Genomic DNA, 24,318 nt, shown 5'->3' with positions numbered 1-24,318 from the left:
CCTCTGGCTCGGGGCTGCGGTGGTGCAGGATGCAACGAGATGCTGTCCCAGGACATAGGCGTGGGGAGGGGGTATTCTGACAGCGAGGTTCCCCCCAGCAGCCATCCAACGCTGCCCCACGCAGGAAACCCCGGTGTCTGTCCCGCACAGGGCGCAGGGTGTCTGGCTGCAGGATGGAGAGGGGGCTCGTTTCTCACTAACAGCAAAGACAGCACGTCAGAGTTCCTGGAAGGGTTTCAAACCATTAGCTCCTTGGTTTGTTTGTGAGACACCCTGTCAAAATAAAGCATCACCTGGTGGAGCTGCTCCCGGGGTGAGAACAGGGATGGGGCTGAGCACAACATGCCAGCAGAGCCCTGAGAAGCTGTGCTGCCATTCAGAGAAACGAGCCATGGCCATGCCTCCATTGAAAGGGGTTTTCATGTAGCATGGAGGGCCCTGCATCCCTCCCGCTCCTTTCTCAGAGAGGGCCTTTTGCTTTGCCATGTCTTTGCTATTCTCGTCGTGGCAGCAGATGCTGTTGGTGACACGACAAGACAGGCAGCAGGTTGTGTGAGCAGTGCCTGCACTGCCAGTGACACTGCCAGCTCACTGCCTGTCCCCTTTGGCTCTGCCCCACCGAGCAGTGCTGGCTGGGTGGGAGGACCTGAGCCAGCATCAGTGGGGGCTCTGAGGGTCATTTTAGGGCTGAGGGGAAGCAGGCAGGGAGAAAGCAGTGCTGCCGTACAGCACAGCAGGGCAGCTTGGACTGTTCCATGCTGCTGATTTGGGGACTTTGGCTGCAAAGTTTCCCTATGCCTGGGGAGCACCAGGGGTGCGAGGCTCACAAAAACCGTATTGATAACCTCCATCCCAGGAGTCAACAAAGCAGACACGATGAGAGCTGATCCCCACGGTTCAGCAAGCTAATTAAGCTCCTTCCGTTGACCTGGTTTCCAAATCTTGTTAACTTGCTGCCATCAGAACAACTTGAAATTTCCAGCAGAGACAGGCTGGGATTGCTGCAGAGAAGGACATGGTGCCTTGGCAGAGCTCTGGGCGCTCCAGCACAGCCCTCTTTTGTCCCCATCTTCATCTCCCATCCTGGAACCCATGCAGGGGCAGTGTGGGGGTTCCATGGGCAGTGGGGTCCCGCAGAGGCATCTAGGCAAAGGTCTCCCCTTAACAAAATTTTGTTTGCTGTTGCAAGATGGAAACAGGAGCAGAAATAAGAGGGAAAGGTGATGTCTGGGTGGGGATAGAGCTCAAGTTTTAGGGAACATTGTTTAGTTGATGATTGGATTAGATGATTGCAGAGGTCTTTTCCAAACTTTGGGATTCCATAATACTATGTTTCTAAGTGCTTTCTTTCTGGGAGTGCTGGGGCTGGCCCCAGGCAGGGGCTGGCAGGTCACCATGCTGAGCCCCTCGTGCCCCACACCATCCTGGGGCGTTTGGAAATTCCGTTTCCTTTCCTCTGACAGAGGAAGCTGGCTGTAAAAGCTGCCTTGAAAGCGTATTAGGGATGCCTGAGACAAGAACTCAGAAATGAGGAAATGTCAGGATGTGAGCGTAGTCTCCTTTCATCCCTTTGTGTCTGTGCATTGTAACACAGTCTTTCACAGCAATTATTAGCTGTGTGTTTTTCCCATAAGGCGCCTGCCTCATTCAGAGCACAGCGTGCACAGAGTAACTCGGGCTGCTGCCTGCAGGACTCAGCAAAACAGGACACGGGATCCTGATGAGGGCAGGAGAACAGGGGGAAAAATGTGCTATAATTTCATTTAATCGTACTGACTGCTTCCCTGGATACTGGGCTTCTTATCCCTACCTCCTTCTCCCTGTGAGATGTCAAGGGACCAAGCTGTCCCCACATGGGTGATAATTGGGTTGCTTCTTTCCCTGATGTGTGACTCCTGCTGGCTGATTCCTGGGAGAGCCAGGAGCTGCTGACTGCCTGTGAAATTGCTGGGGCTGGCCTTCAAAATATATCTTGTGCTATAGCAGCACCAGGAACTCACAGAAATCAGCCCACCACCTCCCCAGGCAGCGGCTCAGAAAGACACCAACTGTGGGCTTCCATGCAGGCTTCTGTCCCAGAGTAGGGATGTTGGCCCCTGAGGCTTTGGGGCAGCCCCGTTCCTCAGAGTGGGGTGCTGCGGGGGCCACAGGGAAGGAATCCCTGCTCCCTGCTGCATGACTTGGGGACCGGGGCAGTGTGTGGCAATGAGGATGCTACAAGGGCAAATCAGCTCGCAGCTCCTGATGGACCCAGGAGATGACAGTTAAAATTCATATAAGCATCTCTGTCCTCAGCACACATAGGGGTCAGCTTATCATCAGCCTGAGCTCTTGCATTCTTGTTTCGCTTGAAGCTACAGCATTCCCTTCAGCGCACCTGGATACACACGTACATACAAATTCACACTCACAGTCACATGCAAGAACTTTCAGAGGGCTCACAGGCTTGCGACGCACTTCCTTTGCCCTTGGCCTGACAGTTATCTCAGAGAGCAACCTCCACTTCTAGCCCCGTGCTCCACAGCTGCAAGAGGAAAACAGGGCGACTGGAACCAGAAGCAGCAAAATGGGCAGCGGATGTTTTAGCACCATGAGGGCCGTGGTGGAACCTGGCAGCACAGTGCTACACCAGCACAGGATCCGCTCCTCTTCCTCAGTCACAGCACTACCAGTCACTCACCAGCAGCTTGGCTTTCCTCCAGCTCACACCGCAGCACGACGGCCCTTCCTTCCCAGCAGCTCCGTGTGTCGGCAGGAGGAGGCGCAGACAGGCAGAGGCAGCTGTTCCCAGGCTGCCTGCATTACCACGATAATCAGATGATAGATTGTTTTCAAGCAAACTTGAATTTTCACTCGTTAGTGCTGTGCAAATGATTTCAGGGAAAAGAAATAATGAAAAAATAGAAGCAGACAAAAGAGAAAGGCTGAGAGATGAGTGAGCTCCAGGTGATGCTGTGTGTGCTATCTGTGGGCTGCGGCCATCCTGCAAAGCAGCTTGTGTGTAGCAGGGCCGGCCTTCCAGGCACCCTCAGGTCACATATTTGGGGCTGCTTTGTTTATCCCCTGCATACACACCCAAGTTTGTGCCCTGTCTGGGTGCAGCTGCTGCTCCCAGCCTTGCACACCCACCCACAGGTCCAGGCACAGTGATGAGAAGGGAGATCTATTCCAGCTGCGGTTCTGGCCCCAAGGTACCTGACCCGCTTTACCACTGCCAGACCTATTTCAACCCATGAAAGGTCATAGGAAGTTGGGTTTATTTTTAGTTTTCCCTTTTAAGTTCCCTGAAGCAATGGGGACTGACGGAAGGGCAAACATTGCACTCCCTCCAGCCCCGGGTCGGGATCGCAGGATGGTGCTGCTGGGCAGCTGTGCCCACCATGAGGCTCTGGGGCAATGAGTGTTCAAAGAGGGATGTAGGAGGAGCAGGTGCAGGGGAGCAGGGCACGATGCCTGCTGAGCTCCCCAGGGCCACCCGGCCGTGTTACCAGTAAGAGACATTGAGCCTTGGCACATGCTGCTGCTTTCTCATTGCTGGAGCTGTGTTATCGCAAGGGCTTGTTCTTCCTTTTGTTCCTCATATTGTTTCACGGGGAAACTGAAATTGGAGCAGTTCCTGCAGAACTTGGGGACTTTTGGGGCCAAGCGCTCTTTGCACAAAGCAGCCCTTTCTGGGAGCACAGTTTACCTCCCCACCACCACACATCACCTTCCCCATCACAGGCCCTTGGCTCATCCCCATCCCGCACAGCCTGGGCAGCTCAGGGTAAGACTGAACCACACAATTAGGAAAAAAATCATTTCTTCTTAATGTAAGAACTGTTGCAGAATTTCCAGCCCTGGGTGGACGGCGGGTTCTCTCTTCTGTAGGAAATCTCACTTTTTTCTTTCCTTTCCCCCAATCTGAAAATGGAATGCAGACACTTAAAATAAATTCCCGGAGAACAAAACTGAGAAAACACAATGGGATTTGCATCAAAGTGTTCAGATTAATTAGCTTAAACTGAAAGCTTTCATTCTGATTTCAACCTCCGCTTTATGTACAAAAAAAAAAATTGAAGCAGCAAAGCTTTGCAAGCCAACAAATCACAGTGTTCCACCCTGAAAATATCAAAACACAATGCTTAGCCTCGCTGAGCCGCTTTGTTTCCTTTTAAAAGCAAATGGCACCAGGACCAACACCTTCACCAGCAGCTTGGCTCATTAAGAGCTTCAAAAAAACCCTCAAGATCAGCATAAGCAATTACTATCTTCATCAGTTCTACTCTTTCCTCCAGAGGAAAGCCTACAACTCCTGGCTGGCCAAAAGTGCCGGAACATTTCTTTAAAATTCTTTCTTTTTATTGTGTTGTTGTCACACAGAACTTGAGCTGGAAGCTCAGAATTTGCCAGGATCTGGACTCCATGATCCCTAAGAGTCCCTTCCAACCTGGGGCACTCTCTGACCCAGCAACCCAGCGCCCTGCGTTTTGTGTTGTGAATACTGGAAGGGGAAGGGATAGGAAACCGTGGGGATTTTATAAATGTTTGTTTTTTATAAGGTGAGCTAAACAAGTTTCTGTGAGTATTTTCTTACAGCAGTTGAGATTGAAAAATGAAAAATGGGAGATCCGCAGCGTTGTGCTCACTCCGTCATTTTTAGCTCTCCTTTCTTGTCCTGCTCATTTCTGTTTCAGTGGCAAAATAGGAAAAGGGTAAGAATAGAGGCAGGGAAGAGTAATAGAGGGAGTGATGCGGGGCAGCGCTTCAATCGGGAAGCTGATGGCGCGGCGGCTGCTGCCATCTATTGGCTCTGGCAACTAAGGAGCGGAGGGGGAGAGCCCCGCTGCCTGCGCTGCGTGCTTCTGCGGAGCCGGCTATTAGCTAATGAGCGTCCCCTGCGGAGCTGTGGGACTGCTGACGGGACTTCAAAGCAGAGAAAGTCTGGTAAGGCATTGCAGGACGCACAGGGGAAGGCTCTCAGGTGTGCCTCTCTGGGGCACACGGCTCTGCTGAGGGGGCTTCCCGAGCCCGTCACAAATAAGGGCACGGTGCCTCTTTCTTTCAGGTTTATTGGTCTGGAATAGAAAAGCCTCTGGGCTTGGCAGCAGCCTCTGCGGGGACGCAGCAAAATGACCTTCCCCTGCTGTGCCTTGTGCTGAGGGGAAGCCTGCCCCGCACATACACGATCCAGGAGGGCTGGGGGTCTGGGACGTGGGACAAGCTGGGGACATTAGAAGCTCACAATACGTCTCCTCGTGTCCCCTTGTGTGGTGGGAGCCTGGAACCAGCCCCCTCCTCCGGTCCCAGTGCAGGCAGGAGGGAACCAGCCAGGGGTGGGCTGGGAGGAGAGTCCTGAGGGGTCACGGTTCTTTTATGAGCTGTTATTCCTATTTAGCAGAGGACGTGAGCTCTGTGCTGCCTCTGCATTCCCATCATTTTGGAAGGATCAAGGCAAGGATCTACACAGCAGTGTAGATCCATATTAGGATTATTAGTCCTGGTGGAGTTTGGGGTTCAGATAAGGGGGTTGTGAGCACACCAGAGAGGAGTAAGTTTGTCTGAGGTCTTTCGTATTCAGGAGCCAATGGGAGAATGAAAGAAGAAATCACACCAGCTGTCACTTCCATGACAGCTCCAAAACCCACTACACATCTCCCACAGCTGCTCCAAAGCCACATTAGTACCACAATGGCCACATGGGGAGTGCGAAGGAGGCTGCGAATCCCAAACCAAACAGTGAGGACGAGAGCACAGCAGCAGCCCCAAGTGCTGCGGGCCCCACGATCAGCACAGGAGTTGGGCAGCAGCAGCACAGCTGGGGGCTCCGAGCCGCACCGCCTGCTGTCCAGCAGTGCTGACTTCCTCCGCCCCGACTGCAAACAATGCGAGCTGGGAGAGGCGCAGGCCTCAGCACTTCTGAGCACCAAACGCTGAGTTCAGCTGGGCACAGCCCCGTGGCCGTGTAACCCTTCGCTCGCCGGATGGAGCGCGTTCCCCTGTGCGGAGCAGCGCCTTCGGGCTGCAGTGCGCTGCACACAGCAGGAGCTGCGCTGCAGGTGCCCGTCACAGCCTGCCCGCTGCAGGTGGAAGCAGGAACGGGAGCGCAGGAATGAGGAAATGCCCCCACCGCACTCTGCCCTATGCCCGGCAGCGCTGCTGGCGCTGGGGGGGGGAGGGGGGTCGCAGGGGGTGGAGGAGGAAAGCACGGCTCTGCCTGGCATCGAGCATCAAAACCACGGATGAGAAATTTGTTTGACCTGAAACAAAATGCTCCATCGCGTTTGTTTGCTTTGTCCCTGCTGCCGTCAGGCTGGGGCTGATTTCCTTTTTCTTTCAGGTTCCCTTCTAGAGCACAAAGTGAGAAGCAGGGAGGCTTCATTTTGAACCTGCCACGGAATGGTCAACTTCTGCACACTCCCCAAAGGAAACGGGAATGGTGGAAGAGATTGTTAACCCTTCTGTTGTTTTCCATGTGGCACAGGATTAGCAGTGGGGCTCTCCCCAGAGACGGCGCCCCACCAGCGTGCCGGGTGGATTATGGCAGGGCAGTGTGCTGACCTCTGCTCTGCTGGGAAACAGAGGCTCCTGAGACGATAAGTGGCTCTGGGAAGAAATTCCTTTCCCCATGTGAGGGAGTGGCGGCGCTGGGCACACTCACGGGCACGTCTGCACCTCTGCACGGGGACCTGACGTGGAGAGGTGGGAGCTGAGGTTCTGTGAGGAGGACGCGGTGTGGGGCCCTGCAGATCAGGTCAGTATGGGGCAGGACGGGGCAGGACGGCCATACCTTGCTGGCTAGGTGCTGGCCAGCCCCAGCTGAGCAAACACAGCTGGGAAGCAGTTCTTGCAGGTCCCTGGAGCAGCTCAGTGTGGAGACACAGAAGCATAGATCCGTATTAGGATTATTAGTCCTGGTGGAGTTTGGGGTTCAGATAAGGGGGTTGTGAGCACACCAGAGAGGAGTAAATTTGTCTGAGGTCTTTCGTATTCAGGAGCCAATGGGAGAATGAAAGGAGAAATCACACCAGCAGTCTGTAAATCTAGCAAAGTGGATTTGGTGCCAGGAGCATGCAGCTGTCAGACAGCCCCAGAGATTGGCAGTGCTGCATCCCTGGGTGAGGGGTGCTGGGCAGCCCCCACCTCCCACTCAGTGCCCTGGGAGGGACACACAGCTGGCAGTAGCACTCGCTGGGGCTGCACAGAGAGGGGGGGCCCTGGGGGTCAGCAGTGGGCTGTACCAGATGGGATCCCACAGCATTGCTCTGCAGCCTTTCCTAATTTGGGAGGCTGGGTTGGTATCAGCAACAGTGAGGGCTGTGCACGAGTCCTGCTGCTACTGAGGTACTGAGTGGGAGAGAGCATTGGGAGCGGTTTGGGCTGCTGGCCAAAAGGAAAATTACATTCCAGGTCAGACATGAGGTTTACTTTTACCTGTAGAGGAGTGGGTTTGGTCCCTACGTTGTCTAGATAAAAGCACAGAGATTTCAAAACAACAAATGAAACAACATCTTTGTTTCAGTATTGTCCTCCATGCAGAAGGATTTGACAGCAATTTATAAATAGATATTGCTAAAACAAACAGCACCCTGTGTGAAGCAACAAGATTGTTAGTAAAGAGATGCCTCCATGCAGCCCCAAACCAGCAGAACCTCATTGCAAAGCTGTGCCTGGCATTGCACAGACTTGGGCTGTGCGTGTGCAACCTGGGTGCTTTGGGAGCCTTGCTGGGAGCTCAGTTCCTCCTTCAGCCCTCACAGTGTCAGTGCATCTCTAGGTCGACTGCAGGAATTTTCTAAATCTGGAGCTTTCTGGGACATGGTTCAGTGGGAGCAGGCGGCCTCCTTGCCAGGGGCAGAGTGTGTCCCAGCTGCTCACCTTCGTGCAGGTCCTCCTCTGCACTGGAAGGATCAGTTCAGTGTTGGCATGCTGGGAAACAACAGTGGTGTTTGGCACTCGCACTGAGGGCTGCAGCAGGGAGGGTGAGAAGGATGGGTGGCAGTTCTAATGTTTTGGTGCTGCATGGCAAGCAAGGCATTGCCGTGGTGGCAGTCAGCCCCTTCCTAAAGGAAAAGTGCATTCTTAGAAGCCCAGTCTACCTGTGATTTGTCTCCCTAGTGTTTCTTTTGTGGTGTTTTTTTTTCTTTCATGCAGGGGCTGTGTTGACCTTTCCCAGGGATGCTTTGCACACCTCTGCCACGTGTAGCACACTGAGGCCACCCAGCGGGTCCTACTGTTGTAGCCTGGGGAGGGTCAGAGCGTGTGAGCAAAGAGGGTGCCAGAATCCACCACGGGCAGCCCGGAGAGTGCGCAGCCATTTGATCAGTCCTCCTGGGTTCATGCTGGGGTTCAGACAGCTCTGCTGATCCACAGACCAGCCCCGCCAGCCCTGAGCGAGCCGGCTCTTTGTGTTGCAGAGACGGGCGGCTCGCTGGGCCATAGCTCTGCCCATGAGCTGAAGGCAATGCAGGAGTGGATGGAGGGCACTGAAGGAGCTGCAGGTGGTGCCAGCAGGTGAGGGGTGCTCGCAGCAGCACTGGGAGTGGGGTGCTTTGGATTGGGGGAAGATCGGGGCTGCAGATCTCCCGATAGCCAGGCTGAAGCTTGGTGCTCCAGCAGGAGGAATGAGAGGAATGTGCCACGTGGGCCTGGTGACAGGCGCCCAAAGATGAGGGTGAGAGCACACCCTGGGGCAACAGTGGGGCAGTGATGCTGGCTGGTGGGATGTGCCCAGCCCCCGCCTTGCTGGCACACAGGGCCCGCTCTGAAAGCCCATTGTACATTGTGGATGGGCTGAGCTGCAGTAGAGCTGGTGGTGAGAGGCTCGCTTCCTCTGGCAGCACAGCAGCAGCCTGCCGGCTTGGGGCTGGTGGCGATGCTGGACACATGGGCTGCTGCTTGGGGGCCCCTTGGCACCAGGACCTGGCCCTGGGGTGTACAGGTAAGCTATCTGTTGGGAGGCCACAGCCCTGCTCTGTTCAAATGGGTCTGTGGGACATAGGGGTGTCATGCTGCTGGTGCTGCTGGGGAGGTCTCATTGCTAAGTGCTGGTTTCCTTTGTTTGGAAGGCTTGCAGGGCCCTGGGGTGCTGCAGGAGGCTGGCAATGCAGGGAGAGCCAGGGAGCGCCAGGAGAGGGGTCAGAGAGCCTGGAAACACTCTCAGCTGGGGCTGGGGCTGCTTCCTGCCCCATATTGCAAAATATTTCAGCACTTGGGAGGTAAATGAGTCAATAGCACAACTAGGAACAACTCTCCACCAGCAGTTTCAATTGGTCTCTTGAAAAATTCGCTAGTTCCCTTTCTGAGTCGGGCCCAAATGAAAATAACCACTGAAGCAGCAGCCAGCACCGCTGGGAGCAAACCCACTTCTCCTCTCACCCACGGGAGCCCTTGCTCTGTCCATTTGGCCCGCTCAGTGAGGAGCCCCAGCATGCCTGGTTGCACTGCTGGCAGTGCCAGCATGAGCAGTGCCCCATCTGCCCCCTCCTTCACCTCGGCTGCCTCTCAGATGCCACGAGAGCCCTTGGGCTGGGAGCATCCCACCCGGGGTCTAAATGCCTCTCCCCACTGCTCCTCTCCCCCAGCTGAGGAGTGTGAGTCCTGCTGTCCCCGCTCGCCCCTGCTCCTGCCACACTGGGACCGCCTGCAGCACAGCGCAGCCGAGCGCCGGGGACGATGGTGGTGGGAGAAGACCATGGCATCAGGTACCTGTCCTCGGGAAGGAAGAACCATGCTGAGGGGCTACTGGGCCGTGGGCTGAGGGGAAGGGAGGGACGTGGGAAGGAGGCATAGCCCAGCCCTGGCAGCAGGCACTCTATTTCAGCTCTGCCTCCGTCTCCTTTTGCTTCCCAGCCTTCATTTCCCCATGCAGGGGTGGGGTTGGGAAGGGGGGGGAAAGGAGTTCCTGGATGAAGTCCTTTGTTAAGAGCTCTCACATCAGCTGTTGAGAAATGTAGAGGATTTTCTTTCAAGAAAAGCCCATTAATCGCATGTCCAGCCTTGGGCCATTCTTTGCTGTTGACTATATCTTACATAATTCTGTTGTGGAAATCACAGTTTATTTGACTGCCTAGCAAAGCTGGCTAAATAATAAAGACTATAGAATATGGTGACAGAAGTGATTTAGAAAAGTCACTGCACTGTTCCAGCTCCAGATAGAATCATAGAATCATTAAGATTGAAAAAGACCTCTAAGATCATCTAATCCAACTGTTCCCCTACCTCCAGTATTGCCCACTAACCACTGCCCAGTTCAGATCTCTGGGTATGTTTGTCTAGTGAGCTCTATCTGATTGCTGACAATAACTGCTTTTCAATCTTGTTACCCCTCCACAGCCAATACAGCTGTGGAAGAGTGAGATGGATTTTTATGTGCCACAGTCACCATTAACATAAATACCAGCTAAAGTTTCCTCTCCTGAATCATCTGTGGCAATAGTTGATGATGTGTGATGCAGAGAGAAAACAGCTTGGATTTCAGATACCAACCAGAGCAGGCAGGAGAGAAAATACATTTTGACTGTTTGATGAGCAAAGAGTCTGAAAGTTCTTGGCCCTCCTGTGCTGTGGGAGATCTTCAAAAAAACCTCTCTGCCATGGGATCACCAGATCTGCCCTGGGAGGACCTGTCCCTAGAGCAAGGAGGGAAAGTCCTTACCTCAAGGCCACTCCATCTCTAGGAAGGAGCAAGCTCACAGCTATCATGTAGGTAGCACACAGTAATGTTGCATCCAGCCCCAAGCATCATTTTAGGGTGATGCCAGATTCATGCAGCTCCCCAGCCAGACATGCAGCATGGCCCATGGACTTTGCTTTCGGGTGTTGTGTTTAGGCACAATGTCCAAGATTCCACCACAAAACTTGACAGTGGCTTTTCTGTGTTCCTGTGTAGGCAAGGCAGGAGCGTCAGAGCCAAGCAGCCCAGCTGAGGCAGCAGAAGGCTCCGCAGAGCCCTCCTCAGTGCTGCTGGCAGCTGGGGAGGGCTTTCCGCCAGGTAAGGTGCTGCCTTCAGCATCACCAATATCTCCAGCAACTTACAGCAGCCTAGCACTGTGCTAACCAAGCACAGTCACCCTTTGAGTTCCTCATCCATGTGTCTGGATGAGGAGCATGAGATTGGTTCACGCTACCTCAGGCTGAGCCCTGATGATGCTGATGTATTGCATGGAGTTCCTCCTCCCCTCTAACCCTGTACATTTCCTTTTCAAGAGATCTCACTCTTCTTCTCCATTGAGAGCCGCTCCTCACGGTGCCCCAATGCCCAGCTGCAGGAAGCAGCCAGAAGGAAGCTGTGGGCCTTGGAGAGTGATGACAGACATGTCTGTGCTCTGTTCAAGGTAGGGGAGCACGGCACAGGGGGACTCCTGGCCTGATGGCATGGGTGTGTGATGGAACACCCAACCCACTGGGAAGTTCCCCAGCGTGTGCTTCTACACCCTGGGGTCTGATTTTCTTGCCACACTGCCAAAGGAGACCCCATGTTCAACTCCCAGCCCTTCAGTCTTGCTTTGTCTCCATGTAGGAGCTATCAGCCAGACTGCTGTGCATACAGGCACAGGAAGATCGGTTCCTTCTCACCTTCAAAACCCTGGAAGAAGTCTGGAAGTTTTCCACGTATGTAACTTTAGGTAATGTTTTCAAGGTGGAGTGGATACAAAAAAAAGTGTGAAGAGCCTTTTTGGAGAAGGTATTCTGTGACAACAAATAAATGCAGTGTAACAGAGAGAAGAGCTTAAAGTGAAAGGAATGTTAATCAAAGGGCCTTGGTATTCATGCACAGATTCACAAAACCACTCTCTGGAACAGTGATAAAGATTTGGGAGGTTGTATTTTGGGTAATTCCTCTATTGCACCTCTGCTGCAAATGGCAGACTGGGAGACACCCGAAGAGCAGCTTGTGCTGCCCAGCAAAGCAGGGTGCTGATGCTGCTTCCCCTCTGTTTTTAGGCTATGTAGGCCGCTGCTTGGAGCAGCTTCTCTTTGAGCAGGAGTACTGGCTGAACTGTGCACTGGTGGAGGACACGGAGATCAGAGTGTCCATGGACGAAAATCGCTTGGCCACCATATATCTGGGTCTGCTGCTCCAGGAAGGTGAGGAGGGATTGCAGGGCTGTGGTACAGCCCTCTTCTGGGCTCTGCCTTGCACCAGTGCCACTGACCTGGCCATGACTCTTTCTATCCGCAGGTCACTTTTTTTCCAGAGCAATGCCTGGTGCATGCCAGCCAGAAAGGGAGGGAGAGGAAGGCCTGCAGTTCTGCAGGAATGAGCTGGTCCATGTGAAGAACATTGGAGAGGATTCCAAATGGGAAGGGATGTCCTTGCTGACAGGCCATCGAGGCCTGGTGCCTGTGACTGCCCTAGAGCCGGTACCTCACCCATTCTACCAGTAAGTAGAAGTAGTAAGACAGGCAATCAATGGTGCTCAAGCCAAGCATCCATTCCCGACTCACAGCTAACACCAAATCAGGACAACAGAGGAGCTGCTCTTACCTCTGGCATCGGGCAAGAGCCCTATAACCTTGAGAATATGCACTATGCATTGAGATGACCGGAACCAGTTCTGTTATTGGGATAGAGCAAGGACTTAGTTCAGGTACCATTTTTGTATAGTATTGATTTAGGTCATACACAGGATTACTTGTGATAACTAAAAAACATCCTGAATCTTAAGTAATGCCGGTCAAAATGTGGCCTGATGTTGCACACCTTGCTGAGTCATGAAGATATGCACAGATCTTATACTTTATATATACTATATATATATAAGGAGGTGAAATCCTCCTTATGGGCTGGCAAAATCATCCCACACTTTCCACAAGGTGTGAAGCTGCACATGGGAGATGTGAGCTGCCCTCCATGCACCATACCACCATGGCAAGGCATGGCTGGACTGGCAGTACTTTCCATCTGCTCTGCTTGTTTGAGACCATCCCTGGGAGTGGCTTGAAGGCTGCTTGGAGAGGATCAGCAAGGTTCCCTTTTACCTTACAGGTGGTTCCTGAGGAATTACGCCATGAGTTTTGGCATCTCCAAGGAGATCAGTGAGTCAACCTCTCAGCCGATTGGTGAGTGATAACCATGTAGGGTGGCTGCCCTTCCCAGGGATGGACATGGCTCATAAAGACCTGGGTTTGGTCCGAAATGCAAAGGACCCATCTCTTGATCTGACAATGGCACCACGTTGTGAGGTGCTGCACGGGAGTATTGCATTCTCAGATTCTCCTATACATTTGCACTGTTAAGGATTTCACTCCTAGCAGAAAGTTGACAGTCCATCTCCTGTGAAACTACAGCAACTTCATTTTTCCAGCTGCCTTCACTAGTGCAGCTCCCAGAGGTTTCACTCTTTGGCTTTGTGGGGTTTTACCTATGCCTTCTGTATATTTTATCAAAATATTTTTTCTGAAGAAGAAAGTGTAGAGGTCTGAGCCTGAGAGCACAACAAATCTTGGGGAACAGAGAGGCAGTCTTCTCAAGATGACATCATGCTCTTTTCACCTAAGTCTTTTCGAGCAAGGAAGTTTTAACAGTGATCCTCACAATGAAATGCCGTTGTTTGCTTTTGTTTCCCAGTCAAAGGCAAGTGCACAGCCACAGTGGATCACAGAGGAGCAGCATGGGATGAACTGAGTTTCTCCAAGGGAGACAGCATAGAAGTCATTGGCTTCCTCCTCCCAGGACTCCCGTGGTTTGTGGGCAGATCTTCAAGCAATGGGAACATCGGCTTTGTCCCAGTGCAATCCGTAAATGCTGAGGCTTGTGAATCTCTGTAAGTTTACTGTTGCTATCTGAATTTCAAGTTGGGTGGAAAAGATGGGTCAACTCCGAGTCCCAGCTCGAGGCTATGAGAGTCCAGGGCAGGTAGTTTGCTTTGCAAAGACTTTATAGAGGATCCACGTGAGGTCTGTCCAGAAGCCTCACCCAGGCTGTTCTGCCAACAGGCTGCAGGAGTCTCTGCCCAGACAAAGCCATCATATTTCACTTGCTTGAGGTGATTCTTGGAGAGGAAAAAGGTCTGGCTCTGGGTTAGAGCTGGATAAGTCAGCCCAGGACATCTATGTACCAGATGAGCTGGCTTCACAGTCTCTATCAGAAATGTTCTTGTCTTAGTAGCTTTTCTCTGAGGGGCTGTGAGTCTGGCAAGGATGGGGGCTCTGATAATTGCTCAGAAAACAGAATTTTTCTTTGCTTCCTTCTGCCCCCTTGCCTTCTGTGAGGTGCAGCTACTGGCGCAGTTCCTCACTGAACAGAACTGAATGCCAGGCTAGGGACAGGGACAAGGGCTATCTGAGGAGCATGGCTGGCAACTGCACTCTTAGGACACAACAGCTGTCTTTGTTGCTGGCTTAAAGACACCTCCAGTTCAATACCCATCCAAAAAGGCTTTTCTTCCAAGACTACATATGGAAGAATGGAGTTCTTAAGGAGTTGTTCAGCTGTTACTAGGTCTGTCTGCTTCTGTTGGGCTTTCCTGGGTCAGGTTCACTCAAGATAAATCTCAGGCAATTTTCTCTAACACTGCAGAACAGCAGAGACACTGACTGTTTTTCCATATTACACACCTTAACCTAGAGAAAAGGGATTGGTGTTTCTGAGCGAAGAAGAAAACTTGCCCCTCCTGCGCATCCCCTGCAATGGTGGTGAGCAGCACTTTGCCACCCTCCTCGGCGAGCTGGCACGCACTGACATCACTTCTGTGTACCGCCTGGGTGAGTTCCCTCTCCTTACTTAGCTCCACTGCTCCCGTGGAAAGCACAGCTCTATTTCCTGCCTTTTCTCCATGGTTGTGCACTAAGCCAAACTCCAGAATATAAAGGGGCTAAAACTGCAGCTTCATGTGGTGTCTGTGGCCAGAAGTGACCCTGCTCTCTGAGACATGGGTCTGGGGCAGGTTTGAGTGCTGTGTCTGCACACTGACACTAATCAAGCCTATGGGCTGTTTGTTTTGTCTCTTTGTGTAGATGGTTTTGAACCCACAGCCATGTTCCCGAAAGCGCCATCAGGTGAGTGTATGGAGAATGTCTTTACAGTGATGCCAGAGAGTGAATTCTGACACGGAGAAGTGTCCCACTGTAGTTTTCCTATCTCCTTCCAGAGGCTGTTCTCCATGGCTGTAAGGACACCCAGTTGCTCCAGTCCTGGGAGGAGATAAACAGCTTGGTCACAGCTAGCACCTCGGAGCAGTCCAGCCCAGGGAGTGAGTCAGTGCCTGCTACATGGGAAGATGTTCTCCTGGACAAGCTGAATGATTTTGATGATCCCAAGTTCTTCATTGACCTGAATGCTGGCCACATGGAAGATGCTGATGTCTTTGAACCCATACTGACCTTCCTTAACCAAGACAGTTATATGCTCTGTTATCAAAGCCTCTATGATCTCAGTTTCTCCTTTCTCAACTCCACTTTTTATGGTTTCTCTGATGAGGATGAACTGGTCTTGTACCTTGAGACATCCAGGAACTGGGCCAAGAGGACTCATTCAGTTTGGGCCCATGTCAGGCTCTGTTTCCTCTTGGGTAAGCTCTGTATGAAAAAAGTCAAGTTCTCCCAGGCTCGAGTCTATTTTGAGGAAGCCATGAGCACCCTGGGCAGGGGCCTTGGGGACCTGCCCCTGCTGGCTGCCTTGCACGTGAACCTTGCTTCCATCTACCTGAAACAGAACATGAAGAGCAAGTTCTTCTCCTTGCTGGGAAAAATGGTGGCCTTGCTTGTCTGCTTGCCCGGCCGCTCCTTCAGCTCTGAGCACGAGCTGAGGGTCATGATGTACGTTCTGAGGGAGGCCATTGCTGTGGGGAACACTCCTCTGGAAGCACGGGTCTGCTTCCTTATCGTCAAGCTCTTCCTCCAGCTGGGAAAAAATGACGAAGTACTGCCCTTTATTGAGCACCTTCAATGTCTCTGCACCACTTCACTCAGCCTGGATGCTAGTGCTGTGCCGCTGGATGCCACCCCCATCCTGAGCTATCTGTATGACAAGAAGTACTTGCCAAACATTGCACTGGCATCTGCCAGGTCTTTTGTTCCCAGTGGCATCAAAGGGGCACCAACGCCCATTTGGAAAGCTGGCTTCATCCTCCAAAATGTGTCCAAGCTCCTGGGAAGCCAACTGGAGAGGAGCAGCATCCCAGCCTTGGTGTGTTCCTACCTCAAGCAAGCACTGCACTTCTCCTGTGAGAGCAGAGCAGTGACCACCCAGAGGACTCTGTGCACTGTTTTGTCCCGGATGTACCTCCAGCACGGTGTGCTGGACGGGGCGGTGTGCTATGCAGCCCAGGCAGTGGTTTTCAGCAGGCTGATAGGTGAGGAGGAGGCTTTTGAGTCCTCCCTCTCTCTGGGGTGGATGTACCTTCTGAGCAGCCAACCAGGCCCGGCCGCAGACATCATGGGGCAGCTCCTACATTCCCTGCACGGGACAGACAGTGTGACTCAAGGTGGAGCGGTGCACAACCTCCTCGCCATTGCCCTCAGAGGAGCAGGGCAGGTGCAGGAGGCCACAGAGAACTACATCCGGGCGCTGCACAAAGCCAAGGAGACTGGGAACAAGAGGAATCAGGCTGTCGCCCTGGCCAACCTGGGGCGGCTGAGCCAGTCGTGTGGGGCGAGTCAGCTGTCTGAGCTCTACCTGCTGCAGGCTGCCCAGCTGTATGCTGAGCTGCAGGGCAGCGAGGAGCTGGAGCTGGAGTCGGTGCACGTGCTGCTGTGGCTGGCACAGGCCATGGTCAGCAGGCGGAAGATGGAAGATGGCAAACTCTGTTATGAACTTGCGCTGGTTTTTGCCCTGAAGTGGCACAACATGAGGAGTGAGTACAGCTTTTCTGGCAGGGATGGGGCAGTGCTCGCCTCAGTGCAGAACTCCATCAGATCCCCAACACAGCCCTTTGAGCTGTCTCTTTCCCTTCCCTCTACCATGCAGGTCAGCTTCATGTCACTGAGGCACTCTGCCATTTCTACAGCCAAGTGTGCCCCAGCCTCCAGGCCTGCATTACCTACCATGAGCACCGGGTCTCCTTGGCACAGAAACTCCAGGACAGAGAGCTAGAAGGCAATGTCCAGCAGACCCTCAGCCAACTCTATCAGGCTTTGGGCACCCCTGAGTAAGTCCTGAGCGTGGCTGTTTCCTGTGCAGATGCTGTTAGAGAGGGTTCTCCGCTCATCCATGCAATAGCAGTGGCTTTTCCATGGTGTTCACAGCAGAGTCCCTGCAGGGAGGTGGGGTGCTCGCAGGTGGTGGGTGGTGAGTGGCTGAGATCTGGGAGCTTCCCTGTGCTCTGCAGGAAGAGCTCAATGTCAGCCAGATCGCAGGGACAGCCAGCAAATGCTGTGCTGCTAGCTGGGATAAAACTGGGGGATGGCCAAACATAGCTTTCCAGAGAGACATCCAGCCTTCTTCAGAGGGGACCTAGTGACAGGGAATTCATCACTTCCTTTGGAGGCTTATCCTAGTGATTAATCACCTCTCACTAGTAAAAATAGACTCCTTATCTGTTATTTAAATAACCCTGGCTTCAGCCTCCAGCCACTGAGCTTGCCCTTCCTATTGCTACTAGAATATTTTCCCCAGGAATACACTTCAGACCTCGTATCAGCTCACCTTTCAATCTCCTGTTTGACACATGCAGGTGATGGATTAGTTTAGGCAGAAGGGAAGAAGAAGATGTGGATTAATCACAGGCTTTCTTCAGTTTTTCAAGGCAGACATGTCAAACAGTGGAGGGCTGGCCCCTGTGTCCCAGAAGGATAAGTGGGCAGGGGCTGTCCCTAACTGGACGTTCACCTTCCCGCTCTGGGTCACTGTGAGTTCAGAGGGAAGGAATTTAGGAAGCAGACGCCTGTCATGTGAGCAATACTATTTCAGTTCCAAAGCACCCAGGTCCCTGGAAGGACAGCTGGAACACAGTTTCAAGCAAGATACCAAGCTAGCAAACATGCCCTGGGCACTGCCCCCACCCCTGGCCACAGCCACCTTCTGCAAGCAGCATATCCAACCTAACACCTCGTCCTGCTGCCTACCCTTTGTCCTCTAATGGCACTGGGCTTGAGAAGGAGACAGCTGGCCTTGCATGTGTGGCACAGAACTGTCCTTCTGCCAGCACCAAGGGACAAACAACAGTCACAGATTTGGTTCTGGGTGGCAGACGTTGGCTGGGAAGTGAAGGTGTGGTGGCAGCTCTGCAGCTGGTTGCTGTCATCCTGTGATTCCTCTGTAGTGTTTTCTTACCTGTTACCATCACAGGGCTTTGAGACAGTCGCTGGACTGCACCAAACAGAGTCTGAGGATCTTCATTGACCTTGAGGAGACAGGCAAGGCAGCAGAGGCCTGGCTGCAGGCAGGAAGGCTGTACTATCTCATGCAGGAAGACGAGCTGGTGGAAATGTACTTTCAGGTATGAGGGAGGTGTCTGGAGTAATCCCATTCCCAGCACCAATGGTGCTGCATTCCCATCACAACTGTGTGGCTCAGCAGGAGCCATTTGGGGCTCAAAAACTTGGAAGGGAAAGTTCTTCTCATGAGCATAGGACACCTGCTGCTGGAAGGAGCTGCTGCCTTAGCATTCATGCACTATCTGGCATTAAATGTCCTAACTTTCCTTTCATACACGGGTTTTAGAGGATTCTTGGGTGAAAGTTTGTGAATTCATTGGGACAGAAAGTGATGAGAGGGTGCCAAAGAAAGTGCCAGGTGATGAGTTCCCATTGAAATGCACATAGATGAGGGTTGAGGTGCCAGGGAAGTGCTTGAAGACTTCTTGGAGCAGAAGGCTACTAGCTTCTTTCCATCTGCAACATTATTCTATCAGATGAGCTGCAAAGAGGAAAAGCTTCCACAAAAATTTTAGAGCTCTATCATTCAAAGAGCAGTTTCTATTAAAAGATACAAAATCCTTCCACATGCCCAAAGAAAGCTGAGCAGAAGGCTGGCTGGGTCTGCTGGCATTGCACTGAACTGGGGTCCAGAAAATCACCAGTCTGAGCACACATAAGGGATGCTTTGGGTCCTCACTCTGTTACCCTGGAGGCATTACTGAACTGGTGACTGTGCAACTGAACTATCATGGTCAGTGGCACTGACAGATTGTAATGATGGAAAGGGTATGCTCTGGCTGGAGGATGGCATCATGGCAGGGTGTACAGTTGGCACAAATATCTGTTCTTCCCTCGTATACCTGCCATCATTCCCATCCCACTGGCTCTACCTTTTCCCTGTCCTGGTATCTCTTCACCTTGCCAGTCTCAACATTGCCTCCACCACTGTAATGACAGAGCAGGCAGGCTGTGGCTGCCCTGACTCTCATCCTGATTTCATGGGATGCCCCAGCTGGTCAGTCTGGCACTCTGACCCTGCACAGGGACACGTATAGCTCTTGGCTCCACCCTCACATGTTGCTTACAAATGCAGCATGACAGTCTCACACACCTTGCCAACCTGTGTCTGTGCTGTTTGGAGCATTGAGGTTCAAGTGCAGGATGATGTGGTTTACTTCATCGCTCTAAAATCTGTGCGTGAATGTCCCTTTCCAAGTCTCACTCCAGTTCCTTTTCCTTCTAGGCAGCTATTGAGACTGCTCTGAAAGCTGAGAACTTCTCCTTGGCCATGGATCTCTATGAAAAAGCAGGCGATAACTTTTTTAATGGCAACCGGCACAGAGATCGAGCAGTGGAGTTTTACAGGGTACTGACCCCTCTGAGCATGTTCCTTATGTCCCTTCTAGGTGACGACCATGGGGAACTGCAGCACTGTGTGGCCACGATGGAGGGATGGGGTGGAAGGTGGAGAGAATTATCAGAATTCTGAGTGTGCATCTGCGTAAACTTTGCTAGGAGGCATCTCAGAGCACCCATTTTGCAATAGCTGCAGATCTCCCCAGAGGTCATTCTGCAGGGTGGGAGCAGGTTTGTGCATTACCAATCCTGGCAGCTTCAGATGTGGGATGGTCATTCTGGGTATGTGCTCAGAGCCAGAATTTCATGCACTTAAGGAAAGGTAGAGATGAGAGGTTCAGCTTTTGAGGACCATACTCTGGGATGTCGAACTCATGTTAAGGGTTAGAACTGGGATGCCCAGAACCCAGCCACCCCATTGTCTGTCTGCCTTGCCAAGGGCTCAATTCATCTCTTGCTTCCACCCTTCTGTGGGCAGTGCTGTAATCATACCTCCAGGAACACACCAGACTCACTGTTCTCTTACCAGGGCGGTGCAGTGCCCTTGGCCAGGAAGCTGCAGGCCATTGAGACAGAGCTGCGGCTGTTCAATAAGCTGACGGAGCTGCAGATCGGGCTGCAGGGCTATGAGAAGGCGCTGGAGTTTGCCACGCTGGCAGCCAGGCTGAGCATCAGGGTGGGTGAGTGATGCAAACCCAAGGGTACACGGAGCTGCTGGCAAAGCGGGCTGGCTTTTGGGTAAGACAGCATGCACATGCAGGGAAGATACTCCTGCTTTCATAAGTGCTCTGGATCTATTCTTATCCTAAGGGTAACATCTCTTTAAGGCCACTTCCCTTTTTAAGCTGTGTGACAGTCCCTCAGGAGTGGGAGCACTGCTGGGCAGAGGGCTATTGCTACACCAGAGCACAGGAAGTCTGATGAAGGCATGAGACTCAACAGTTCCTCTTTGCCCTAGCTGTTCCAATAAACCCAATAAACCCTCTTTCCACTGCAGAAGTAGGTCTAATGGCCAGCATTATGCCAGCATAAATGTCTGAGATGAAACCAGTCTTGTCATAACACTTTCCAGCACCAAGAAATCCCCTTTTTGAATGATACACTCCCTGGGCAACTTGTCTTGCATTGGTATCAGCAGCCTTGCCCTTGGCTTTGTTTTCTTTGGACTGTTTTCAACTATAGTGTCTCCTTATAAAGAGATCTATGCCCCAGGGCTGTTGATCAAATGCAGCTCGGTGTGCTGGGCTGGGAATGATTTGTGAGCATGCTGCAGGCTGACTATATCAGCAACTCTTTTCTAGGAGATCAATTGCAAGAGCTGGTTGCATTCCACCGCCTGGCTACAGTCTACTATTTTCTGCAGATGTATGAGATGGCTGAAGATTGCTACCTGAAGACACTTGCCCTGCATCCCCCCATGCTGCAGTGCTCTGGAGAAGCCCTGTACTACTGCAAGGTGTATTGCCACCTTGGCAACCTGACCCTGCACAAGCTGAAGGTAGGAAGCCGCTTTCTGTGGTGCTGCTTTGAGCTTTCAGATCTTGATCTTGGTCTAACAGTGATAGGACAAGGGGAAATGACTTTAAACTATAAGAGGGGAAATTCAGGTTAGAGTTAGGAAGAAATTCTTTACCCAAAGGGCAGTGAGGCACTGGCACTGCTGCCCAGAGCTGTGAGTGTTCCATCCCTGGACGTGCTCAGGGCCAGGTGGGATGGGGCCCTGCAAAGCCTGATCAGGTGAGAGACAACCAGCCCACGGCAGCGGTTGGAAGTGGATGGGCTTTAAGGTCCCTCCCAACCCAAGTCATTCTAGGATTCTATGACAGGGGCTGGAGGTGGAAAACCACATCTGCCAGCAGAGCTGCCACCCTTGTAGGCAGCTTTAGAATAAGTACACACAATGCTGGCTTCTCCAGGCTTTGAGAGGCAGTGTGGGAAGAAATGTGCTGACCCTTTGCACTGGCTGTGCAGAGCCTGTTTCACTCAATTGAAGCACTCAAGTCATCGGGTTCTGTCTCTTCCCCTTTCAAACTCTGTGATCATCTGTCATTGGGGCAGTGAATATATGGCTTCTTTATCATACATTCCTGCCATTGGAGAACCACTGGGCTCTTCTGCAGCATCCTTGCACCCTATGACCTCACATTAAACTACTTCCTAACACTCTGTTCTTTATGGTTAGGATGAACAGGACGCAGCAGCCTACTTCCTCCTGGCCCTCGCTGCAGCCATTGAGCTGGGAGATGTGGAGTTGCAGGGCCTCATTGGTGCCAAGCTGGCCAACATCTCCAGAGCCCTGCAGCGACCCATGGATGTGCCAGGCTGTGCCACGTACCGGGCCAGGTGGCTGAGTGAAGGAGGCCACGTTGTCTGATCAAATGGACGTGTCACCATGAGATGCTCATGATCCACATGTTCTCCAGAAGCAGCAATCAGCAAAGGTCCTGCCACCAGCAGCGTTTTGGTTTCTTGTGCCCATCACATGAGGGACTTGAGGCCCTGCCCACATTTATGTGTGCATGGCACTGCAGGCAGAGCGGGGCAGGATGAGGCCCCAGCAGCTGGTGCTGGAGCAGGAGTGCAGTTGTGTGTGATGGGGATGATAACAAGGTGCTGCCCATCCCCACCTGGGACTCTGACCCGAGCGTGTATTAACTGGAATAGCAGCTCTTTATTTATCCTGGCTGTTTTCTGTGCTGTCTGCCCCGTGCGGTCTGTGCCCCGCACTGTGATACAAAGCACAGCCGCCCTCCCGCAGCAGGAGGCAGGGATAGGGACGGGAAAACACAGCGTTCGGGGCGGGAAGGGGAAGGCAGCCCGGAGGCAGCGAGGCGGCCGCTCACCGCCAGGGAGCAGCCGAGCCCCGCGATTGCAGCTCGGACCGAAGGCTGGCAGCCCGCTGGGGCTTCACAAAGGGGCCTCTTGCAAGGCACCCCGTCTGACTTACGTGGTCCGCTGCTTGTAAATGCTGAACGCAGGACATTTATTTCCTCGCTGCACTTTGAAAACGCTGATTTCATTTTCCCCTTTCAAACTGTGTGAGCATCTGTCACTGGGGCAGTGAATATACGGCTTCTTTATCATATGTTTCTGCCACTGAAGAACCTCAGCCCTATGCTCAGAAGAGGTAAATCTCTGTTCCATGTGAAATACAGTGAGGTTTTGGGGGAGGCAGTGCAAGGAATCCCTTTGGCTCGTTCCATGGGCTCACATCAGGTGCCTGGTGCTCACCTAGAGAGGCCAAAATCTGCACAGCTGCATGCAGCCCAGCTGTGCACACATCTGGTGCTCAGCACTGGCTTTGTGGACCCTGAAATGATGCCCGAGGTCACCACGAGGCTGCTGGCCCAGCACCCTCTGTGGTCCTGCTTTCCCAGGGCTTCAGCTGCCAGTGCACTGAGCAGTGCAGCACTGTGGGACAGGAACTGTGCATGGGGGCACAGCTGCATGGGGCCATGGCCTCACAGATCTACACTAAAGGCAGGTCACTTTCTGTTGAGCACCAGTGAAAAAATAAGGGCTTTGTTTAAACATAGAGGGTCTGTGTTTCAGCTGATCTAAACCAGCTAACCTCCATGGAATCAAACATGTAGGGATTGTAGGTCTGGCCCACTGTTTTTAACCAAATGTGTGCTCTTTAAATCACAGCAAATGATTGGTGATGGTGCCTGGGGGTAAGGGAGACTCACTCCTTGAGAACATCCCATAAAACACCATTTTCCCTCTCCTTCATCCACCAGCTCTCTTCTGCACAAAACTGGTCACTCATGCTGACACAGCAGCTCTGTTTTCCTGGTGAGATGAGAGGTCAAGGTAGCAAGTACTGATTAAACATCATAACAACACCGTAAAACTTGGTGCTTACCAGCTCCTGTGTCTGAAGCCACAGAGGAGAATTCTCCTTGCCTGGAGAGAAGTGCCAAGGAGAATTAGATGCTTTGGGGTCTTTACGGCAGAAGAGGTGACCTCGCCTGATCAGGTCCTGGAGCAGCTGGGCTGGGGGTTATCATCCTCTGCTCCTCCTGGGTGTGTTGGCATGACATCCATCACCCTGGGACACAGGGCTGGGAGTTGGCTGTCTTTTAGGCACACCAAGGAGAAGCCCTGTGTGTGTGCAGAGCACAGTGATCGTGCAGGAGGAGTGCAACCCAAGGTGCTGCAGGGTGCAGAGGCAGATCAGAGCTGTGGCGGAGGAGCTGAGCTGTCAATGTCCATCCTATAGACGCCGGTCACCAGTGCCCAGCCCTCCTCCATCAGCATGAATGTCATTATGGGCAGACAGAGGAAAAATTAGGGGAAAGGGTAGATAATGTCTTCTCACATCCTCACATTCAGTGAGTGCTACTGAAGGAACCGCCAGCATCAGCACTGCCAGCCACCATGCAAGCCCACGTAAAGCCAAATCTGGCTGTTGGGTGCCTCAGGGGGCCATTCAAATCCTGGAATAAAGAGGGACTGGATTTCTTTAACATATGCTCATTCTTGGGCAGTGGAAGTACATGATAAGAATAATTCCTGGCTCATCGTAGCTCCAATGTTAGCCTCCAGAGGCACTAGGAAAAAAGGAAGTATTTGTAACTGCAAATATAGATATGGACAGAAGCATAATGATAGCTAGAGTTATTTGGATTACTTGGAAACTACTCTTTCTTGCAGAAATAGAACAGCCAGCAGTAATAG

At 52.5% G+C, this 24,318-nt stretch overlaps 1 protein-coding gene across 10 annotated transcripts; it reads left to right on the top strand.

Annotated features, from left to right (window-relative positions):
• Positions 1-4,814: 4,814 nt before the first annotated feature.
• SH3TC2 (SH3 domain and tetratricopeptide repeats 2) lies at positions 4,815-22,690 on the top strand. 10 transcript variants are annotated; one of them, XM_052685119.1, is made up of 20 exons: positions 4,815-4,926; positions 6,320-6,733; positions 8,134-8,493; positions 9,564-9,683; positions 10,871-10,972; positions 11,188-11,315; positions 11,501-11,606; positions 11,926-12,069; positions 12,164-12,365; positions 12,971-13,044; positions 13,553-13,748; positions 14,552-14,688; positions 14,941-14,982; positions 15,075-16,778; positions 16,892-17,072; positions 18,212-18,362; positions 19,526-19,648; positions 20,168-20,318; positions 20,940-21,136; positions 21,821-22,690. In XM_052685119.1, the coding sequence occupies exons 4-20, from the start codon at positions 9,674-9,676 to the stop codon at positions 22,010-22,012; spliced, it is 3,840 nt and encodes a 1,279-aa protein (XP_052541079.1). In that variant the 5' UTR covers positions 4,815-4,926; positions 6,320-6,733; positions 8,134-8,493; positions 9,564-9,673; the 3' UTR covers positions 22,013-22,690. The 10 variants fall into 10 exon arrangements, 9 of the variants coding, with proteins under 9 accessions (XP_052541079.1, XP_052541082.1, XP_052541083.1 ...); XM_052685121.1 differs by lacking the exon at positions 4,815-4,926 and adding an exon at positions 5,902-6,038; XM_052685122.1 differs by lacking the exons at positions 4,815-4,926; positions 6,320-6,733 and adding an exon at positions 5,231-5,530 and having other exon boundaries at positions 6,946-8,493.
• Positions 22,691-24,318: the final 1,628 nt, after the last annotated feature.

Source organism: Tympanuchus pallidicinctus, unplaced genomic scaffold, assembly GCF_026119805.1.
Source record: "Tympanuchus pallidicinctus isolate F22 unplaced genomic scaffold, pur_lepc_1.0 scaffold21, whole genome shotgun sequence".
NCBI classification, from domain to species: Eukaryota; Metazoa; Chordata; class Aves; order Galliformes; family Phasianidae; genus Tympanuchus; species Tympanuchus pallidicinctus.
This window is presented reverse-complemented; position numbering and strand designations above follow the sequence as displayed.